Source organism: Achroia grisella, unplaced genomic scaffold, assembly GCF_030625045.1.
Source record: "Achroia grisella isolate CSIRO2021 unplaced genomic scaffold, CSIRO_AGI_Agris_v1 utg1320, whole genome shotgun sequence".
NCBI lineage: Eukaryota > Metazoa > Arthropoda > Insecta > Lepidoptera > Pyralidae > Achroia > Achroia grisella.
In genome coordinates, this window is record NW_026712621.1 from 386,557 (window position 1) to 409,667 (window position 23,111).

Sequence of the window (23,111 nt, forward strand, 5' to 3'; positions counted from 1 at the left end):
ATATTATCACTAGGTATTTTAGTGTACTGTGATAATTAAACCCGTACATCCTAACTGGTTATAAACGTTTGAATTACGAATACAACTTTACAAACTTTTTAATAGAAGAATATATGTATTCTTGAATTAAAAAGTAGTATTAAGTTGTAAAATTGATAAAACGCTTAGCATATTCTAGTTGCCCTATAAATTGCTTTTTTTAAGACATTTTTTCTTGACTAAGTGGAGTGGAAACTAATTTAAAGTCAGTCCAAGTTGCGCGACAGATTCATTGCTCATGAATATTTTGATTAGATTTATTATTATACTGATATCATTTGCGTGTACTTACACTGCCTATGATGTGGGAGAAATGTCAGAATATATATCGAAAGAAATCAGTGAAACTACCATTGATATTTTTTAATGGGTAATTATGAAACATCTGCCTTCGCTACAGTTATATATTGATGAGGCACCAGTGGAGGATTAAGTGAGATCAATTTTTCCATTGTGGCGAATTCACCAGGAATAAAGCACAATGGTTGTCCAGGGATTTGAACAATTATTGAATTGATATATGACATCGTTAACAATTCTCTCTCCTATGATATTTTTAATTAGAATACGCACTCTGTTAAATATTATGTATGTATAATACATCATTAAAATATTGTAGTATAGTTATTTTTAGAAGTTGATTGATCATTTTAATATGATTTAAATATTAAACAAACTGATTGCTCTCTTTATGAAAAGAAGACTTTGTAGCAGGAGCAAGTATTTCCGCCTTTTCTCGACTTATTTCGGTTTGTTACCTGTTCTATTGTAACCGAAAAGTCAGTCAGGATATAGAATAATAATTTTACACAAAGTTTTTTGCAATCATGACTTTTAGATTTCACGTAACGCGATTTCGAGAAGTTTAACATTTATAATATAGTTTAATATAATAGTTTTAATGTAATGTTCAACCACAGTTTCCGCGTTTCTAACACTATTATGCTGTAGTGTTACTATGGGTGTTTTTATATCACTATAAACATTGGCAACGGCACCGAATACACTATCAGATGGTATTAGGTTTCGTACATGTTTTACATGTAATATATATTCGAAATGATATACTATTACAGAATTACTACGTTGCGGCTTCGTTCGAGAGTAATTTATATTCTCTCGCTTATATTTGAAAGAAAAATCTCAAAAAGTCTATTTCATTATATACAAACTTTAATGTCGTAAAGTATTGAAACGTCCTGATTTGGGAGTTAGTCAACAAGTGAGTATTAATTTTTGTTTTATCATAATTATTTCAAGTCTTTGCAGTCATCTGCTAAATGCGGAGGAGCGAGGACCACCTATTAAAGAAAGTATTTAATATGAACGTAGATGGATGGTTTGTATGAAAGTTGATATGTATAAAAGGACAGTAAGCTATGTTGACTGATATGGGAACATTTAAATACTGCCTCAATCCAAAATAATGAAATAAAGGCAAGACAATGATGATGCACTCATCTGCTAAATATGCTAAGCATCTGTAGCTATACAATAGATTTCTATAAAGAACGGATCTAAGTTACTAGCATTCATTAACATTCTACAACCCATTTGTTTTTAACAAGTAACATAAACAATACCGTATTTATCTACTTTTACCTAGTCTATCTTGAAACAAAGGCAAAACAGAACTTGTTTGTTTGTCTCTGATAGTTAAAAAGAATTCTTAAAGGCTGATGTTTTTAATTTTGTAATAGATTTAGGTTATGAAAATAAAATAAATATTGTCCTTGTAAAGAAGTCCTAAGTGCGCTCCTATTTTATAGATACAATTAGTAAACTAATCCAAGAACCTTAGATGTTCCATTTACATTTTTTTGTTTTGTTTTTAATACCTACACCTGACGTCGGGTCAAGTAAATGTAGGTCAACTGATACTACCTAATATAGTTAAACTATTCGTGATACAAGGATAAAGGTTAGTGTGCGCCGTACAAAGGGGACTATTTGTCTTTTTAAAGCCTTGTTGTGTCGGTGTCCGCTATCGGAACAGAACAATGAATACTAAATACAGAGGTCGTTTCTGTTCTACGGACGTGACCAAAATTTGTATAAGTCTTAATCTACAGATACCTGGTCTATTTCTGAGATAATGGCCCGTAATATCTAACATTTATTAATAATAATAAATAACAGTAGATATGATTCTTAGGAACACTATTAATATATAATGTCTCTTTAAATTGTAGGTATATTACATGTATAACCCAGTAATAAAGTTATATACCTATAATTTTAAACCAGAAAAAAAAACAAAATTGAGAATAGTCTCTCTGCACAAAATATAGTAATAATAATATATTAAATAAATTTATTAAACCACAATCATATACAAGTCTTGAATCATTTTCATAAACAATTTATGATTGCATGAGCCTGGAAACTGAACTAAGCACGAAGCCAGTATCTCAGTAGACCAGAACTCACCCTTCGGTTGTGCGATTCTATATAGGATTATAGAGTAGCAGCGTTTTTATTGTCTCTCGCAAACGAACGTAGCGACAGATTATAATTATTAACTTTGGGCGTTGCGTCGCCTGTCATAACTGTGTACTATGGTGGGCGTAAGCTTCAATATTGCTTTGATCCTATGAGTGTAGTTAAAAAAGCCAACATTTTATGAAAATAATATCTGCTATCGATAAAATATTTGAGATATTACGAGTATGTCAATTACGTGTCAATAAATTTCAGGTATTTGAGAGTTTTTTAGATTGCTATAAAATTAATTATGTCTGGGACTATATTAGTACCTACTCAATAAATTATATTCTTATTTAAATATCGATTTTTTTTCGAGGAAAGACATATTGATATCTAATTACAAATTTGAATTTTTATTTCAAAGCGTAATTTAATATCCGTCTTCTAAACTCATGATAACTTTATAGATGCAGTAAAAACTAACGGCGAGTTGGTATCGAGACTGGAACAGCACGCGTCATCAGACTCAGCACCTGGCGAGAAGCCTCGAGTGCACGCGCAGGCTCAGTTGGATGTGCCCGCTGAAGGCGTGCATCGCGTGCTCGTGCAGGACGGGAGTCACGTCAGCGTACAAGATGGCACCATCACGCCTACTGCTGCGAGTGAGGAACAAACTACTAAAGTGAGTAAAATATTTACCATAAGGCCAGCGAAGTAAAATATTGACGCAAAGTTAGTAACTGTAATATATTAAAAAAATTTACCTAGCTCTAACAAACGGAGTTTCGAAAACCCTTATAAAAGTTGCTTTTTACAAGTAATATGCATTATTAATTATAATCATTTATTATCATAAACTTTCTAAATAAATAATATTAAATTAGGTAGACCATGGAAGGCGATGCTTCTTGTAAGGCCAATTATTAAAAAGTTGTTATTTTAATAATTATTTTTACAAAGGGGCATCGCGCTCCACAGTTCAGTCGCCTCACTAATATTTTTAAATAGCCAGTTTTTATTTAAGTACTTTACAAGAACAATTAAACTGTAAATAAATAAATAATTAAAAATACCCTATAAAAGTACTAAGTCGCAAGGCTAAGGTCGTGCTCGAGTTGCGTAATACGTCAAAGACTTATCCACTGGACTACAATGCTTCTTAATTAATTTTGAGAAATAATAAATCAGTTTTATTTTTATATCCCTGCAAAAGTTTGAGTCATATTACAAAGCTAATATTATTAGGTATTTTATCTTTCGTTAATTATTAAGTACTACACATCGGTAATAAACGAGTAGAGAGGGGCAGGGCAAGGTTAGTAATGAAAGCTGGTATTAATGTACGAATCAGATTGACTTCCACGCGGTTCCCACTGGAAAACATCATGGTTTATTTTAAATCATTTCGCGACGATTGGTTGACTAGACTTTTTTTCTATCATCCTTCACTGGTGCCCTATCGGCGTATAGCGATAGCGATGGCTGTTGCTCTTCAAATCCATTAAAAAAATACGAAGCAAAGACGAAGTTAACACAATTTATTTGACGCCTTCACGCCCTCGGTGTTGAAGTTTAGTTCTTCACCTTGCATTTGATGGTCACGATTTCGATACCAAGCATGATGTTAACATTTACAAGCAAAAAGGAATTTTACATTACTGGAAATTTAAAAGTGACTTACAGTTCAAGTAAATCGTATGTCTAGTGTAAACTCAAAACAGCAGAGCCTTATAGACAGCATTATAAAGTTATCGATTAGGAACACGAATTGACTTTGACCAAATAGAGAGACAAAAATACGAAAGTTTGTGTGTTCGTCTTTTATATTGTAATACTTTATTTAACTAGGTATTCCATGGAGCTGCTCGTTTGGTTCAGCCTGGGTCCGCTACAAACAATCCTCAAACTGGACATACGGCAGTCCGACGCGCATTCAACGCTGACATTACAAAAGAAACAAAGAATAATGTGAGTATTGAATAACACATGAATTCACTCTTTGCATTCTACTTCTGATTGAACTTTGGGTTTCGTCGTGAAGTTATAAAGGATAGTCAACCTCATTACAATACGGAATAATAAGAATTTTGATAATTTATTTCTTCTACCGTATTTTCATTAATATATGCTACATGAATATGATTGTATATACAATATGTATGTCATAAATAATGCCACAAACCCAACGCTTTAATTAAGTTTAACAAAGTTAGTTTAGGTATTTAAGTTAGTTAAATTTATAGAAGTTATAAATTAAGCTTACTTTTAAGGTTTCTAACCTCCGTCGTTTTATAGTCTACTAACTTGTATGTATTTACAAACAAGTGTTTGTAATATGTATAATTATAGTTATTTAATACCCCAAACACAAGCTCTGCTTGGCCTGGGACTAGATGGCGCTGTCTGAATTATCCATACCTATATCTATAATTTAATATATCAATTACATTTCATGATTATTTAGTGATGTTTAAGCTGTTATGGCTGCATATATTTACAATATTAGTTACGATTATAGATATTTATTTAAATATTAATATTTAGATGGATCACTATTCGTCCTACGCTGGTGTACAGTACTCTCCCCTGGATATGGCAGAATATGTATTTTGGACAGGCGACGAGCGCGGTGTGACTACAGCCATAGAAGATTTTCTCCAGGAGGGATTGGTAATTGTTTTTATACACTTAATATAAATTCTTTAAATTAGACAAAGAATAGTCACTTTGGTTCGAAATCCGACAAAATTACACCTTTAATGTCAAATTTCAACATAACAATTGATTTTTCTATCGAATCTTCTCGAATGGCAAACAAGCTGACGGCCCACCTGTTGTTAAGCGGTAGCCGTCGCATATGTATATGAACAGCACTACGGTTATCATATGATACCATATGACACCCGCAATACTACTCATCCTTTGCCATTCCAGAAGACTAAGATCTTATATCCTGTAATTTCACCGCCTAATTAGCACCCCATAACCGAAACACAACTAAATAATTGAGACTGAAGTATCCACACATACATTTTTTACAGTCTACCTCTGGTGCCCATGATTTTAAATCCTTTAAGAATATTTTTGATTTAGATGTATATATTTACGATTTATTTAATAATAAATATAATATCACTATTGTATATAAAGAAATTGTGTTATGTACAGATGACAAAGGAAGAAGCAATCGCATTTCTACAAGAAATTAAATTCAACATCGATTACCTTCGCGCTCATTATTCACAAAACTTGAAGGCGGCTGAGGAGTCTGCTCAGCAAGAAAAACTGAGGAATATGCTTATGGAACAAGCAAGTGCCAAGGTAATATTTTATTTAATACTTCATTAAATATTAAAATATAATTATGGAAAATATTAATAAGTAGGAAAAAATTTATATATTAAATATTATTATTTAGATTGTTTATTTTATAGCATAATTTATTGAATTTTAAATAGTTATAGTTAGATTTAAACTTTATATATTTAGACCCACGCCCTAGCAACTAGATTGCGCCTTATGCTAATGCATCTTCATGTCTTTTAATTTTTTAGTGGGTTGAATCCCACACACCCCCTCGTCACCCCACCGGTGGAGAAACATTTTTTTTAAGATGTTCATACGATAAAAAAAGATAAAAATATGTGTTACCCACTAGCGTAACATACCACGTTGTGTTGAGTTTAATGGAAGAAATCTCTTTTAGAGATAAGTCCATCTTTTCTCATATTGTCTTTATTTTTTTTTTACTTTATCTAAATAAAAACTGTACAATAAAGAACATATAAAATTACAAGTAAAGTTTCGACAAAAATAACTCCATAATTTAAAAATTTACTCTTTTGAAAGTCGGTTAATAATAAAAAAGAAGTGAAAATTCCAATACATCAAGTTAGAAATGAAATATTGCTTCTAAAAGCTAATGAAACTAAAAGTTTTCTACTGTAAAACTAATTTTACAGCAGACAAGCACTTTTAGTTACATTAAAGAACGGTCTACGCGTAACTTAATAAAAGAAGACAATAGTATTTACATGTAGTACTTTGAGATCGTATTCTGAGTCTTTACTCAATTCTACTGAAATGCAATTTAACATTTTACAACTGCAAATGTTGGTTATTTTTTACACATGTATATTTTTTATAAAAAATCAAAGTCATACATATACAAATATTGAGATACATATACAATCAATAAAATTACCTAATGGATATGGTATTGAGTTAAGTGGTAAATCGATGTTTGCAAATTGCGACGACCTTTAGAATAAAAAATATGTTTGAATGTACAGGTACAACGTTGTTACTACTTGATTAAAAAATTAAATAATATGCTGTAGCAAAAAATACACGAAAAGTTTTTCTCTTTTTCCCGTACCGTAGAGGAAAAAATTTCACAAAGGAATATTTACTTAATCTTGTTCAAATATCTCTACATAAAAGTGTAGAGGTTTTCTGTATACTCATAGCTTTCTGTATACGTTGTGTTTTGAATTTTTCAATGTTTTCCATGTACTATTTTTTGTAAATATATACTTATTTAAAACAAAAAATGTTTATGTCTTCTATTAGGTGTCTAGTATTCAAATTCATATTCAATACAAGCTCTGGTTAACTTGCGACTAGATAGCGCTATGTGTTTGTATTGCCAGACCAGGAAATTTCGCACAAAAAATAATAAGCATAATAATTATTAATATGCTGTATAATGTTTATTATTGTAAATTAATTAATATGAAAAATAAATACTTAATAATATTTCCTGTAGAAATTTATATATATAATAGTAGAAAACGTGTAACTTTTGGTAAATGAATAAATAGAATTAATACTTAATTATAATTGAGTATACTTGGCTTAGGTTGGCATGAGTAAATAAAAAGTGTCATTTTACCTGACCACAATCTCAATTCTATGAATACAATTGCAGGTTTTCGGTTGGATATTCAGAAAAGAATAGAAAAAGTTTTCGCTTTTCAAATGTCGATTTCTTTTTAAATACGGTAGCGAAGCAGTTAGCAACGAGCATTTAGATTATAAAATTTAATCTCTACGAAAAAGTTTGATTGTTTAAGTTTAGAGGTATCTATAGAATTGTGACTTTATAAGAAAATCTTTTTATAGCGTGAGAAAGTTCTTAGAAAAGTTCGGTGGAATTTGGTAATACCATTTGCATTTGAATGTCGGTGTTTGATAAAGATAAGAAATATAGAGACTTCTTACACGGGATATTTTTAGCACAGAACTTATATTTACTTATTATTCATTTAATCGAATTAATCGGTAAGGTGGTGTGTGTGAATCAATCTGTAGATTCACTAACAGATTAAAATAAAATGGCCACGTAACTAAAAGGTTAGTAATAAAGTGGATAGCCTTTTTATAGTTAATAACTGTTAACATCACATGTCTTGTGTTAAAAGCTTAATCTCCGTTTATGAGCCAATACGCATAAAAATAAAAATGAACGTCCAACAAGTCTAGGCAGGGTTAGGGTTGCCAAATATATTTTACTGAAATATGTTAAATAAATGCAGATGGCATTTTAATGGGAAACGGGTCGTAATTAGATTTGCGTGGGACTAGGCTGTCATAACGAATAAGAGTGAAAAAAAAACATTTGTGGAGTTCAGGAGCATGTTTATCATACCATATTTCTACATACGTAAACATTATTTTCAGCATTTGGCATATTTTTAATAACACTTTTTTATTTTGCAGTAAGGGAGATAAATACGTTGTGTAGAGGCAAGTCTAATATCCCATTTAATATGTAGGTTGCAGTACAAAGAAATTCCTGAAATATAAACATACAATGAATTTAGTTTTTCCTTTGATTGGATATCAATTCTTTCTAATGTACAAAATATATGTTATTTTTTACGATTCAACTTATTTCAATAACTTTTAATCAATACGAATTTTTTAGCTCCACAAATAACCAATAGTAACTTTTTATCTTTTACTCTTACACTTTAAGTAGTAGGAGGTACCTTATTTTAGTAAAGTCCAATATTTATTAAGTAAATAACATCTACGTTCATTGTTTGAAATGTAACTAAGATACAACGCATGTAACTGCTTCAATAAACATCTGTGCTCCATTACTTGTCTTTGTGAAGGCACTTCCTCGTCCTTCCGGAAGTGCGCATATAGAATATGTAGGTGGCAACCCTATTAAGTAAATTAACTATTCTTTTTATTGACCATATTCTATTCGTTCGTTGATTAAATCCGTTTCCGAGTGCGATGTATATCGGGTTAGTGCCAATTTATGAACCTTAAGTAAGTAAAATGCTTTATAGACTTTATTCAATTATTTTTGTATTATATGACTTGGTAGGAATAGAACACACGTATTTATATTTATTTGCCGTGGACTTGAGCGACCGTGACAAAAAACTATAATTTTGTTTTCTATTGTAGATGAAGTAATTTTTTGCGAAATTTATAATATTCACGTTTGCTGAGTGAACTAGACTCGGTAAATGTTGTTTTGCAAAATAAATAATAAATTAATATTAAAAAAGAGAGGTTGATACTAGAAAGATGAAAAGTTATATTACATACAGTATTTAAATGTCGAATCACAAAAATAAGGATTGCGTCCTAAAAACAATTAGGTGCATAAAACACAGATATAAATTTTTATGAAATTCAGGAGGATTAACTAACAATCTGATACGAGAATTTTATATTAATTATTAATCTTAAACAATTCGCACATCGCAAACTAGTCCCCTAAGCAGACCTTGCTTTACTACTAGACAACTGACAGAAACATTTTAATACATTTTTAGTAGATATAGAATATACTTACAAACACCTGGACCAATACAAATATACTCATGAATACAAATATTTGCATTGTGCGAGGATTCGCGCGACCATCGGAAGCATGCTAAGAGTATATATGCTATACCGCTAGACCACCGAGGCGATCACATCTAGTTTTACAATAAGCTATCTAAGGGAAAGGAAATGCGTTATATTTTATTTCAGCTTAGTACTTTATATAAATTATTATAACACCCACTTCGAAATTATGGCATAATTACAGCAACAATAGAGCTTTATGCTCTGTACAATATAATTCATAAGACGCAATATTCTGCAAGAGTGTACTGAGGACTGTAATGAGGATGTTATCCTCTTTGTGTATTTACAAAGCAGTTATAAATTTAATAGAATGTAATATACAGCTATCTAAAAGGAGTTTAGTTCTTTTGTAGACTACTTGGAGATATTTTGGTAGAAAATAGACATTATTAGTTGTTTTTTATTACTGTATTATTGTTGGCGTCTAATTTTACAGTTACTATTAAAATATCCAATTTTGTTAGTCAATGTGATACTTACTACGAAGTAAATACCGATTTTTTTTCTTTCTTATATGCACAGGCTTCTTATAATTGGAAAGACGTTGATAGAATTGAGAAAACTGATCATCATGTCATATAAAACTAAACGAAAAATTTAAAATAATTTTTAAAATCTTACTATAAACTGTATGGTCACGTGATCAATTAGTACTAATTTAGTATAAAAGTTTAATATTTATTTTAGTATTTCACTTTGATTCTTAGTATAATTAGTAATGTTTCTTTTACGACAAACTATATAGTTGCGACTTTTTACCGGCCCCTATGTTTTTTGCATTTAAAAGCATATTTTTACCAGAAATATATTTCCAGGATTACCAGTATCGCAATCCAATGACTCTTCAGTCATTCCCATTTGGCAACAGCCCGGATATCATAAGGACAATCGCTAGCAAAAATTGGGAGCTGAGCAACAATCTGTCGCCAATTCCAGTACTGCCAATCACCTCGGACTTGCGGCCGGAGCCCGTCAAGAGGGCGTATGACCCAATGTTGCAGACCAATATTATTAGTGAGTTTTAGTTTCATTATTGTATATAAACTAGTGAACCCGGAAGATTTTTATCCAAATAAATTCAGACGTTTTACAGGAGTTAGGTGACAAACACACATAAAAAGTGTATTAGTAAATTATTAATATACGAACTAGATTAATAATTGTTAATCTAGTACTAAATATCATTGAAATTCACCTGTTTAGAAATGATTCAGTAACAAATATCCAAACAACAAAAACTCTCTCATTTATAGTTTCATTTTAATAGTTTTTTTTAGAGAAGAGTTCTCTTACTATTGTACCTCCCCCTCCCCTCTTTCAAACATAAAATAATGATGGCATAGATTTGAACCCTAGAGTAGTACTCTTAGACTAAAATCGTATACGTCAGTAGACCTTTAGTCATTCCATAAATTCATCCGCGAGTTTGAAGTGCCGATTGGTAATTTCGATGAAACTGTAAAGACGAGCTGCGGCCAACAACATTAGAATAGTTCATAAGACAAAGATTCACCCTTTTAATATTGTATGTAGATGTGCACGACGCACAATTCTAAATATTTATTATATTTTTCTATATATATTTAAATTCTGTTGTTGATTCTTCCAAAATACACGTCTTTACCAACGGTACTAATAACTATAGTTTATTTTCATAGATATAATATTCATATAGAGTTCTTAAGGTCGTTAAAAGTAGGTACAATCTGGTGTCGCATGAAGTAAGTACGTAGTAGGTACTTACTTCATGCGACCGTTACTACTTACTTCATGATTCCGCAATATTACCACAAGGTTGTACATAACGTGCACAAGGACCATTAATGTACAAACGATAATTAGCTGAAATTACCACGCGATTACCATTCACCTTCGTTATTTATTTAATTATAGACCGAATTAATTATAACATTTATATAAACGTGTAGCGACAAATTTATTAAAACTTACATGAAAGTTACTCATCTATCTAATTTACCATGGACAATTAAAACGTTATATTCTGTTTAGCTTTTGTTATCGATCTTTTCGTTTAGCTATTTAATAAATATATGAAAGTGAGTAAGTACATTTCGTTTTTAAGTTTTCACACCTTCAATAATCTTCAAGAAATTTGGTATGTGTATAGAGTCAATTACTATAATGTCTAGCAATGTAAATCTCGGGACCTCTTTCTGTTTAAAACATGCAATCAAAAAGAGGTACCTAAATATTAATATAAACAATACATATATACTTATTAAAATTATGGTTTTGTAAATATTAATTATTTGATCAACTTATTTAACATCAATTATTGAAGAGATAAAGTTTCACTGTATGGCTTTTCTATGTATTGTGTGCCCATGAGGTGTCTCTAGCTGATGCAGGCATCCCTAGGCAATTGTCTACTATAATGGTTAATTCAGCTCTGCATATATATAGCATTTCAGATGGAAAAGAATATAAGACTACTTTTTAGTTACGCAGACCATGATAAAATAAATGGGATAAGAAAGAATAAGTTGACGTAGAAGTTTAATAATATTAATACTGGACTATGAATTATTATATTCCAGGCACTTCAGATTATGACCGAGATGGCCCCATCATCAGTGAGGAAGAATATGAAGAAATGATGGATAAATTGAAAGCAGCCGACACGTTGTATACTGAGTACACGCTTGAAGAAATTATTTATCAACTCGCTAAGGTATCGTACTCTATAATATACACCCATTTTTTTTAATATGTGATATAAAATGAAAAATAACAGATGTAGAGACCCGTTGGTACAGTATTGATACTTCATAAAAGATTTGAGTGGAAAATATATATCAAAAACTAATTTCTCACCTGAAATTATATGTAACAGTTCATGAATAATAGCAAAAAGTTATGGAGACATTATTGCACTCAAAATATATCATATATACAGATATTACGATAGATAGAATATTGGACAGTGGTAGACTGCATAAAGTCTACAACGTATATATCTCTATAGATCTCGCTAGATCAACCGAAGCTTGCTTTGTAAGAAGGGTTTTGGTTGAAGCATGAGCATTTGCAATAAAAGTACAGGATATAGAGGCATAAGAATCCTCTAGAATGGTAACGCATGAGTGATGCCATGGGCGTCATTTGCTGATTTCGTGTGTGTTGCTGTTTATGTATATAGACCAAGATTGTCCGTTACCATCTCGTTGATCGTCAATTTGTTACCATTTAAGTTACAAAAAAAACCTTTAACCTGGACTTCGCACAAGTATTTAATTTATACAAAACCTTAATAAATTATATACTTAAACATTCCTTATAAATGACTCCTGTTAATGTATGAAAATCCGTCCATTAGTTTTTAAGATTATCGCGAATGAACGCAACGTGGGACTTTGTTTTATAATATAGATAGATGTGACCATACAATTGTATACGCAGAGAGAAGGATTTAGTGTTCGTTTTTGAAAGTTGCAATTAATTTTTCTTTAACTAATATTACATCCCAGATTAGATACAATTTTTATAGTACATTATACTATAAAAATTGTATCTATTTACAGAATCTATATAATTTGACTATTTAAATCTGGGATGTAATATTAGTTAAAGAAAAATTAATTGCAACTTTCAAAAACGCTAACGCTAACTTTTAAAGCTACAATTATTTTATATTACATTATTTATTTATTTATATACAGTTGTCTGTGGTATTACTGTATAACTATGCAATGCAATACCTGTGCATTTATTAACTTCGGGATAACGTAAGAATAAAAACGACATGACTTCAAATTAGATAGGTAAGGTTGTAATTAAAAAATGCAATTGTTTTATAATTACAAACTTAACTATACATTTAAGCTCTACATTAGTTATTTTGATATCTAAATCATTACAATGTGGCTAAAACTAATTATTTCCTATTTTAATACCGAAGTATAAGGATTGGGGTCAATTCTGAAACGTCATTCTCTAATTTTAGATGTAACCCCACAGTCCCTTGTCAAGTAACGTTTCTTGTTTTACAATAAGTTGTATGACATGATAAATGGTCGCAGATGATGTTCTCACAATCATTATCCCGGGACCCGGCCTCCGCTCGGGCGGCTACACAACGTTTCATGGCCTTCCTGGAACTGGAGGCTGAAAGGGGTCAACTATCGCGCACTATTGAGAAGAAAGTACTTGGTGAGTATCACTATATATAACTATTTTGTACTTTGATCGTCTTAGGCGAATGCGTAAGCGTTCCCATGGCTTCAGCGAAAATATATTGAAAAGGCTCGGTGGTCAAGTGGTTTAGCACAGCGCCCTACTTCATGGTCGCGGTTCGATTCCTCGCACGGCACAAACATTTGTATTAATGAGTATGATTGTGTAAGCCTGGGTGCTCGATGTACATTATGGACATATTTACAAAAAAAGACGTATTTAATTATTTGTCTAGTAACCATAATACGTCTGCTTACTATGGAACTAGATGACGCTGTGAATTGTGTCAAGATTACTATTATAAGTATTTATATTAACAACAAAAGAAGTCAAAATTGGCAGAAAGCTATTTTTATGGCTCAAAGATATAAATCTAATTCAGGAGTAAAGATTACATGTACGTTAACAGTAATTGTGTGTTTGACTTTACTATGCGAGCTTCCCGGTAATCTGTTCATGAATATTCATGTCAGGTTCTAGAATCAGTATTAATCCCTCAAAACTTTGTACCTACTCCTAGATAGAGTAGTGAATAATTTTGTTGAAACAAAACATGTGTTTGTATATGTACGTGTGTTATTAAATGTATTTAAGGCTTTGGAATGGCTAGATAATATTCTATTAGTGGTACTATTCAGATTAATTTTCGAATAAAGATTTTAATCTGTAAAACATGCTGTCTCATAATGTAGGTAATAAGTTATTAAGCGACTAACGTATGTAAATTACTTAAGCATATTAAACTTAGCTTACTAACAATGAATATATAGGTTTAATTAGTAAAATAAAAAAAATTCTACAGATAAAATACTTGTGAAATTAAAATGATTTCATTAAAAAAATGTGGACGTCGGAAAATAACATTTTGAACTTTAAATAAGTAGTAAATAGCTTAAAAAATATAATATAATACCTAAAATATATTATTAAAAGGCGTCCTTTTAGGCAAAGTTCCGAAGATACTGGCAGCGTTCCCCTTTGAATAGCTATACTATAGTTTCTTTGTCCGAGGTAGCTGCCAGCTCTTCGATCTTCTGTGATGTCGAAAATCTTTACGTTATTTCTTTGAAAAGTCTTATAGCGCTAGGACCCCACGGACCAAGGGTCTGGACACCGAATGATTAAAGTCGTAAATTGATTGTCAAATGTCACCGCATAGTTTAAATTGTTTTTTTATTTACACTGGGCTTGTTTTCGTTGTCTACAGTAGTTTACTACTCAGCAGATCGAATCTGGTATGACATTGAGAACTTTGTGTGTAAATTTAAATGTCTCTCCGGTGACTGAACTAGACGGTAGGGAAAATAAATAAATAAAAAAAAAATGTTTATAAGCGGCTAAAATGTTCTACATGAATAAATGTTTTTGATTTGATACTAAACCGGTTTTCAATCAAGCAATTTAATTAGAAGAGTAGATATGAACAATAATCTCATCAGAGTCGCAAAACAAACGTAACTTAGGGCATAAACAATACTTAGGGCGCTTACACACTGTGTCCAATAGCATTTTTCTGTTAATATAAAATTTATAAAATATTGCTATTGTTTCAGACGTCATGATTGCCGCTCTAACAGACACGATTGGCGATCACCCCGAATTGCTACAAGCGCGTGAAGGTCTTGGTGTGAATCCTGCTAACAGGTAACTATGAACTTTGCTATGTCGCAGTATGTATTCACACAAATTTATAAAAAATGTAATTTTGAACAATATTTATACAAAAGAGCAACACGGAAGTTTTTTGTTGTTTCTTGTTATTAGTTTTCTTTCCGAATGAGTGGTAGAATAAAAAAATATGACTATTCAGTAGTACTTATATATTAAGTTAATTTGAATACAGATTATTTCTTTAGTTATTATTGAATATATGTACCTAGTTGTCTTGGTGATCTAGCCGATTACCACATCGCTTTATTTTGGTTGCGAGATCGATTCCTCGCACGATGAAAATATTTGTATTCATGAATATCATTATTTGTATAGATCTGGGTATTTTCTATGTACATTATGTTAGAAATTACAAAAAAATGTAGTTAAGTATTTATATTAATTTTCTAGTAATGAGTATTCTAGTAATTTCTAGTAGTTAATACCTATTGATATTTTTCATTTCAGATTAATGCGCCAGTTCCTCGAAGCCAGTGCATCAGAACCGAGCATGTCGCGTGCTATCCTGGCTGCATACAAGGACGAACTGCTGAAAGGTCCAATGCACAAAATGACATTCTCCGAGAGGAATTAAGCTGCAACCGAACAATGTGGTCTACCGACTATGTGGTTTGTTCCACCGGTGAAAAATGAGTATCGCGCTATGATCAGTGTAGGTAGATAGATATGGTAGTAGAGTCTATAAAAAATAACTTTGGTGTTGGAATTTGATTGCAAATGTAATAACAGAGAGATCGGTATTGTACCTAATTTAAAAGCTTTTCAGCATTGCGAAGTAATAAATAAGTAGGTAGAGGATTTATGTACTTAATATGCAATCAAATTAAGAACATAGTAGAAAAGTAAAAAAAAAATAGTACTACTTTACTATGATATTCTAATATTATAAATATCTTTATTATATTAGAAGATATCCTCGCCTTAACTAACCATTATTGAATTTGCATTTACAGCATTGATATGGAGAAGGAAATAATTATAATTCGATTTATCGTATAATCGCTTGTAGTAAATAGTCATGCGACAAGATATTCTTCATAAGAAGTGAAGATCTAGGAAGAAGTCGATTTTTATAGCTATATACTGTTTTAAATTTGACGCGGTCATTAGTTATACGTATAACCAGGAAAAAATCACGGGACACGTTTTAGTAAACTTACGTTTACCCGTTGTGTTGTAACACTGCTTTTGTAATCCTATATATTTATTGATAGTTTATTTGTGTTTTTGTTGCGATTATTTATGAGGAACACCTAATGGCAGCATTAAAGAGAAATCATTTCTTTACATTAAGCATATTTTTATACTACATAAGTAACATTGTTTTATAGAGCCACCTTGTATTTATATTTTTATTTAAAAATTCTAAGAAAAAAATATAAAATTTGCTTAAAGTAATATGATATAAATAGTAAATGAATTGTTTCTTTTCATCAAATTTAAATTAAAGCTCGGAAGAAAGTGATGATTGTTTTGCACCATTTTCCATAAGAAAGTACCTACTATAAATACAGGTATACCTTCTATATAATTAAAACGCTATATGTCTTGCATTTCAACAGTTTAGAGGACATGTGCACTTTTTTTATGGTAAATAGTGCAAACAAAAATAACGTAAGTATATGAATTAAATAATGGTGGGGATTATTGTTTAGGCTTTTATTATTTAAATAAAGAACCGACTTCTAAACGGAGGAAGTTCTTAATTTATAATAATAATAATAATAAAGACATTTATTCAACATTTCATCATTTATTATATTAATTTCTTTGATTTTTGCGTGGATACGTTATTGGATTTATCTATGCTAATTGTAACTAATTCTGACGATTCTTTTTGTAATCGAAAGTAGTGACTATTGTAGCTTTCATGCTAAAATTTGTGAATATTTAACATAAACTAGCTTTTCCTGTGGAACAAAACATATAGGACACCTATACCAAATCTATATGGAGTGTAATTTCTCTAAATTTGTTGCTTTATTATCTATAGGTATAATAATTTTGGTTTTGAGCAGTTTCTAATATGTGTATTTCAATTTAATTTAAAATTGCAAAAGTGCTCCCTTATTTAATATTAGTATTCTTAGAAATTGAAACCGCCAGTTAGTGATTAGTCAGTTAGTTTATTATTTGGATTTTTAGGAACATGCTATTTTATTTTATAAATTATATGTACGTACCTATATGTATTAAAAAAATGTTAAAATCGTTTTTTAATACATATACGTTTGTCTATCTCTAAATTCCGTTTATTTATTATCTGCTTCCTATATATTGAAAATTTGAATACATTTCATCAAACATATAAATAAATAGCTATTACTAAACAGAAGAAAATGGAAGTAGGTACATACAATATCATACTTCTAAATGTTGATACCTATTGGTTTTATTAATGATGAAATATTTTCAAATGCGGTACCCAAAGATGTAGTAGGTACCTGATGAGTAGATTTAGCTATTATTAATATTGATTAGCACGTTTTATAATTTTGTATATAGCTTCATAAACAAAAATTAACATTGTGTGCGCCCTGAAAGACTTATTGCAAAATGCAGCTAATATAGGAGCGGTAAATATTTAAAATTATATCGTGGAAAATTGCTTTGTATGTTATATATTATAGTAATACCACGAATATAACTATATTAAGTACAATAGTATAATTATTACTTACTTCTATTCAAATTCTGAGGTTGACTTTGAAACGTTGTCTGCGTAGATGCTTGTCACTCCTGTTTCAATTGCCAAGCACTTTTCTTTGTGTAAGTTTAGTTATAGTTTAAGGAGACTTGTTTTAGTTCTCCGGAATGGCAATGCATGCATGGTATCATGGGCGTCACTTAATGATATGATTATAGCACTGCTTTTCATGCATAATAAGCGACGATAGCCACTTTCCGTCAGCTCTTTTGCCATTCCAGTCATATAAAAAAATACATGCATTCTCAATCATCCCAAAAAAGTTATATGCGTGGTAATACTGTAATAATGTTTAAATTTTTTTTCCAAACTTAGATTATATTAATCAATAAGTAATTAGCATAGGACATATTGAGTATAATTATAAATTAATAGCTAGTCAAATATTTCCCAATATTTTTCTACCATATAAAACTAGTGTAGTGCAATTATGTGCTGTTAATATTGAATCTGTAATATTTATTATCTGTATCAATTACAATACGAGGCCTCATAATCTATCACTTAATGAAGTAGATACTAAATTGGGGCAATACTGAGGCAATCGTGTTGGGATAAAATCATAACCAAGTGAAATCTGTTCTTATTTCGATATCCTACAAATGACGAAATCTAGGAAGCGGTTCAGGATACTTCCTATTACCGCTCCGATATTCCCTTGATGTTAGTGCGTGGCTTAATTTAGATCAATATTTAGGCACCCAAACAAATGCTTATACTACGGATAAGATAATATTACACACTAAAAAAAGTACACATATTGGTTATATATTTACACAAATAAGTAGAGGCTTATTCGTATCCAATGACATATAGTTATAAAATTCTACACTATATAGGTATATTAGTAATTAAATACTTTACCATAAGAACTTATCATGGTTGAGCTGTATTTGTAAATCTACAAATTTAAAAGATAGTACGACATTAATGATGCACCTAATATCGATTAGAGTGGAATGTTTATTACTGGCGCCTCTTATTGTAAATGATTTAAAGTTGGCAGCTATGTTTACCATATATAAATTGTAGGTACTCGATATAAACATATATATATTTCATTTGCAAATGTCTTCCATAAAAAGAATATATTTTTATTATATATTAGAAATAAACAGTAATCGGATGGAACAAAGACTTATCAGAAAGAGAAATTGCATAGCCATATCATATATTTTCGTTAAATTAACATATCCCATAAAGAATTAAAACATTTATAATAATATAATATTAATACATAATCAAGTATTTTAAGAGATCTAGAAATTGTCATCTTGAAAAGATAACATATATTTAGCTAGAAAAGAAATTTACTGTAGTTTATATCACAAATTCACAGCACAAAATTGCATTTCACTTCACTTACCTATTTTGACTTAAGGGCTATCAATAAACATGTCATACGTAGTAGGGGAGGTCGAAAAAGTCTGATAAAGGGAGATAGGGTGCTAAATTTTGTGATGTTACATTCCAAAATCTAATATATTGAAATATTAAAACAGAATTTGAATTACTAATGAAAAGCTTGAATATATAAAAGCTAAGTTTGAATGTGACTTTACTTACATTCTAGTGTAAACTGTGACGACACTAAGGACAGGACCCTCACAAATGTGACAGCTGTGACAGGGGTGGAGGAGCTAAAAAACGTGAATGTTTGACAACCGTGTGACAGAATTTATTGATAGTTCCATTATACTAAATACCAAAGTTAGACACCTATATATTTTATAAGGACATAACTGTATAAATAGATTAGATCCATGTCATTCTATTAGAATCACAAATGTTTTAATTGTAAGAATCGAGAAAACATTGTACTTTTTCGGCATTGTTGGAAATAATGCTACGAGTATGTTAGTGAAGGGCAAAATTTATTATATTTATATTATTCTTTGAAATATATTGTGGATTTAATAAAAAAGTTTTCATGTCATTGGTGTTTCATTGTGCTTCAACAACTACATCTTTGCATATAACAAAATTGAAAAATCGCGACAAGGTAAAAATCTAGTCTCGTGTAAAAACAACTGGAGGAATAGTATTGTCTCAAAATATGCTGTTAAATACGTCTAAAGCTGACATAAATACGCCACAAAGGTGGGAATAATAAATTTTGTGAATATTTTGAATATACCTATGATTTTTTCAATTTGTACTAATATTAGAAGAAAACATTTGATAGAATATAGGTACCTACATATTTCGAAACTATTGAACCATTTTATAAAAATAATTTACCATTAGAATCCTACTTTATCCCAAAGGCTATACACGTATGAAAACTTTGATAATGTGAAACGTGTGAAAAAACAAAATAGATAATTTTATGGCGAACGCAGCGGAAATTTTTGACAATAAAGTAATGTACTATAGTTTTAAAGTGGACATTAATATCGAATGATAGAAGATTATTAAGAAGTTATAACTCAGTAATTTGTACAGACATTTATTCTTATAATATAATAATCAGTAAAAAACAGTTATTGAATAAGAATAAGTACCTACTTAATAAAAGCTTGAAAGAGGTGGAAACGGATTCTGTTTACTAACAACCACCTTTTTATGTTGATATGAGATGTAACCTTTTATTTTGCCGTCATAAATCAAATTGGCGACGATACACTGAGTCTCATCTGCGTCCGCGTCATCTTGTCCCATTATTTGAAGAGCAGCTTGAAAACATGCTATGTCTATCTGATGATTGTTTTCAGCTAAATAAACCTTCCTAAATAAGTTTCTGTATGCTGTGATTTTTAGTTTCTCAACCATCAAATAGATTCCCGCTTGTATGAGAAAACTTTCGTGTTCTTCCATTATTGTATCGATACCCCTCAAATCTCCATATTTGACAGCGATTACTAAGTCCCAAAACAGCATCAAATCATATTTCTGCAGTACATACTTTGAAGGTGTGAAGCCTAGCAACATTTTCACGGGTACTAGATATGTTAAGATCAGTCTTTTGTTTTTAGTACTCCTTCTATGACAATTTTGGAATGCGAAGGATAGGTATTCATCTGCGAACCGGTAGTCTGAATCGAACATTGCTTTACGACCGACAAAATATCTATAAGTTATCTGTTGAGCTAAAGGAAATTGGTCTTTGAATGGCGAAGAATCTATCGCCCTGATCAACGGTTTGCACAAATGTAATTTGTTAATACGAAAATATATTTTAAATAGCTGGTTCACAAGGTTCAACATTCCAAGCTTTTTGGTTTCAAAGTCTGACGATCGGTTGTCAGCTGTGCATACTCTGAAGCACGCAAGTAGACTTTCGGCTGCTTTCTCCATGATTTTACCGTGACTGCTTTGTGCTGGAACAAATAACATCTTCATATTTCCACTCAAACTGATAAAACTGTATTGTTTGCTTGATTCACACAAAATGTCAGTTCACTGAAGGTAAACTCAAAATAAATATTTTTAAATACAGACATATTACAATAATAGAATAGCAACATATAAGTAACATCATGAATTATACAATTAGGTATGTAATTGCTATATAAAATATAAAGTTTTTAAATTTTTATCTCATTTTTTGCACCTTGATATTATACAAAAAAAACTATAGAAAATGCTAAAGTAATCCTTTTTTTTAATTGTTAACATTACAATGTTAGTATCATACTTATACTTTTTTACTGTGATTAGTATTATTGCATTCCATTCAAACTTGCAGTTAGTTTTTACTCCACTTGGCGCATTGTATTTAATCACATAAAAAAAATCAGCACTAACATCAATTGTAAAAACATATTAATCTGTACAATTATATATTTATATAATAAGTTTTTTAATCAAAATAAAGAGAAAAAAAAGAAGGGATATCTCGGGTGCAGTCCTTTTCTATATCTTAGGTAGTGCTGATAATGGTAACTGTTACAAACATCACCTAGGATATTGAACCAGAAGAAGTTACCATCAGGTGAGCCATAAACTTTATAATTTTACTTCTACCATAAACCAAATCACTGTAGTATATATACCCTAGTGGCCTAAATCGTTTAGGATACCACCTTACATCTGATGATCATATCATTCATCATTCTCTCACACTATGCAAACCATTGTAATCATGAATATGGTTCTATTGGTCTGGATATTATGTATGTATTTACAAAAAATCTCTATTTAAGTATTAATATCAGTTATCTAGTACACATAAATATATTTGAATATAATTTTCAAAACAGCAAAAGTGATCTGGTATAACAGATAATAACTTACAATTAGATCCATCTGCCTTCCTTGCAACAAGCCTCAGATCTAAACATACAGTGTACATGAGTGGTAGACTCCAGTTCTCTTCCTTTTGTGACTGCAGAAGTTTTACAACAGCCGTCACACAGTTACTCTGGTAATTATATGCCTCCATATACTCATGCATAAATAGTGCCTGTAAACAAGTCTAGTATGTGGTGATTTTGCAGAGGGCCATATATTCAATTTAGAACATGTATCACTTTATCTATTATAACATTTTATTCATTTAATTATGTCCTATAAAGAACGCATCTATTGGCTTGGTTTGGATAAACAACACTTCAGTTATTAATTCCTAAGTATATGTCAGGGGGCCGCATAAGAAGTTTTGTACTCAGATCTTGTAATTTTTAACAAGTTTTCTGTTGTTAAAAGTGTATGGTTTGTTGGTTACCTTTGAAATAAATAATATATTTACCTTCACACATAATAAATGAGCAACGATTATTTCATCCAAAGGAGCCACACAGTTGTCATGTACATACTTAGAGATATCGCCAGATCTAAGGTTTCTGTTACCGATATGTTCATCCCTCAGTGATAACATCCGCGACAGAACAGCGCCTTGGCCAGTCCTGTACACCCTTTCCACGAACTGGATGTAGTGCAGCAGGGATCCAGTGGCCATAGCTATATTTGTGAGATATCAGAGTTCGCCGCGTGAGATATAGATGTGAAAACCGTGTTTTATTACACAGCAAAGAAACGTAAAATTAACTGTGATTTGTTTATTTTGCCATTCATTACTGAATAGCCATTCGAATTTATATATTAATATTTAAATTTTCATGACAAATTTATAGTAAATTGTTATGACAAAAATGACAACATGAAATTTGGCATGGCAGTTTGAGTGACAATCACAAAAACAATAGTACTTAGTGTCACTACAAAAAAATATAATTATTTTTGTATATTTATA

The 23,111-nt window shown here is 30.8% G+C and overlaps 2 protein-coding genes across 2 annotated transcripts in view; one reads left to right on the forward strand and one right to left on the reverse strand.

Annotated features, from left to right (window-relative positions):
* Positions 1–16,319, forward strand: part of LOC131855184 (uncharacterized) — an 81,742-nt gene extending 65,423 nt beyond the window's left edge. Inside the window, exons 6-14 of the mRNA XM_059206428.1 lie at positions 2,934–3,148; positions 4,315–4,434; positions 5,011–5,136; positions 5,635–5,787; positions 10,161–10,359; positions 11,904–12,037; positions 13,386–13,515; positions 15,093–15,183; positions 15,658–16,319. Of these exons, the coding sequence (XP_059062411.1) occupies positions 2,934–3,148; positions 4,315–4,434; positions 5,011–5,136; positions 5,635–5,787; positions 10,161–10,359; positions 11,904–12,037; positions 13,386–13,515; positions 15,093–15,183; positions 15,658–15,784 (1,295 nt within the window). The 3' untranslated portion in view covers positions 15,785–16,319. The remainder of the gene's footprint in view (positions 1–2,933; positions 3,149–4,314; positions 4,435–5,010; positions 5,137–5,634; positions 5,788–10,160; positions 10,360–11,903; positions 12,038–13,385; positions 13,516–15,092; positions 15,184–15,657) is intronic.
* Positions 16,320–20,350: 4,031 nt separating this feature from the next.
* LOC131855194 (PCI domain-containing protein 2 homolog) lies at positions 20,351–23,022 on the reverse strand. The gene is made up of 3 exons (XM_059206440.1): positions 22,608–23,022; positions 22,154–22,322; positions 20,351–21,237 (listed from the first exon to the last, which is right to left on the reverse strand). The coding sequence occupies exons 1-3, from the start codon at positions 22,815–22,817 to the stop codon at positions 20,426–20,428; spliced, it is 1,191 nt and encodes a 396-aa protein (XP_059062423.1). The 5' UTR covers positions 22,818–23,022; the 3' UTR covers positions 20,351–20,425.
* Between the last annotated feature and the right edge of the window lie 89 nt (positions 23,023–23,111).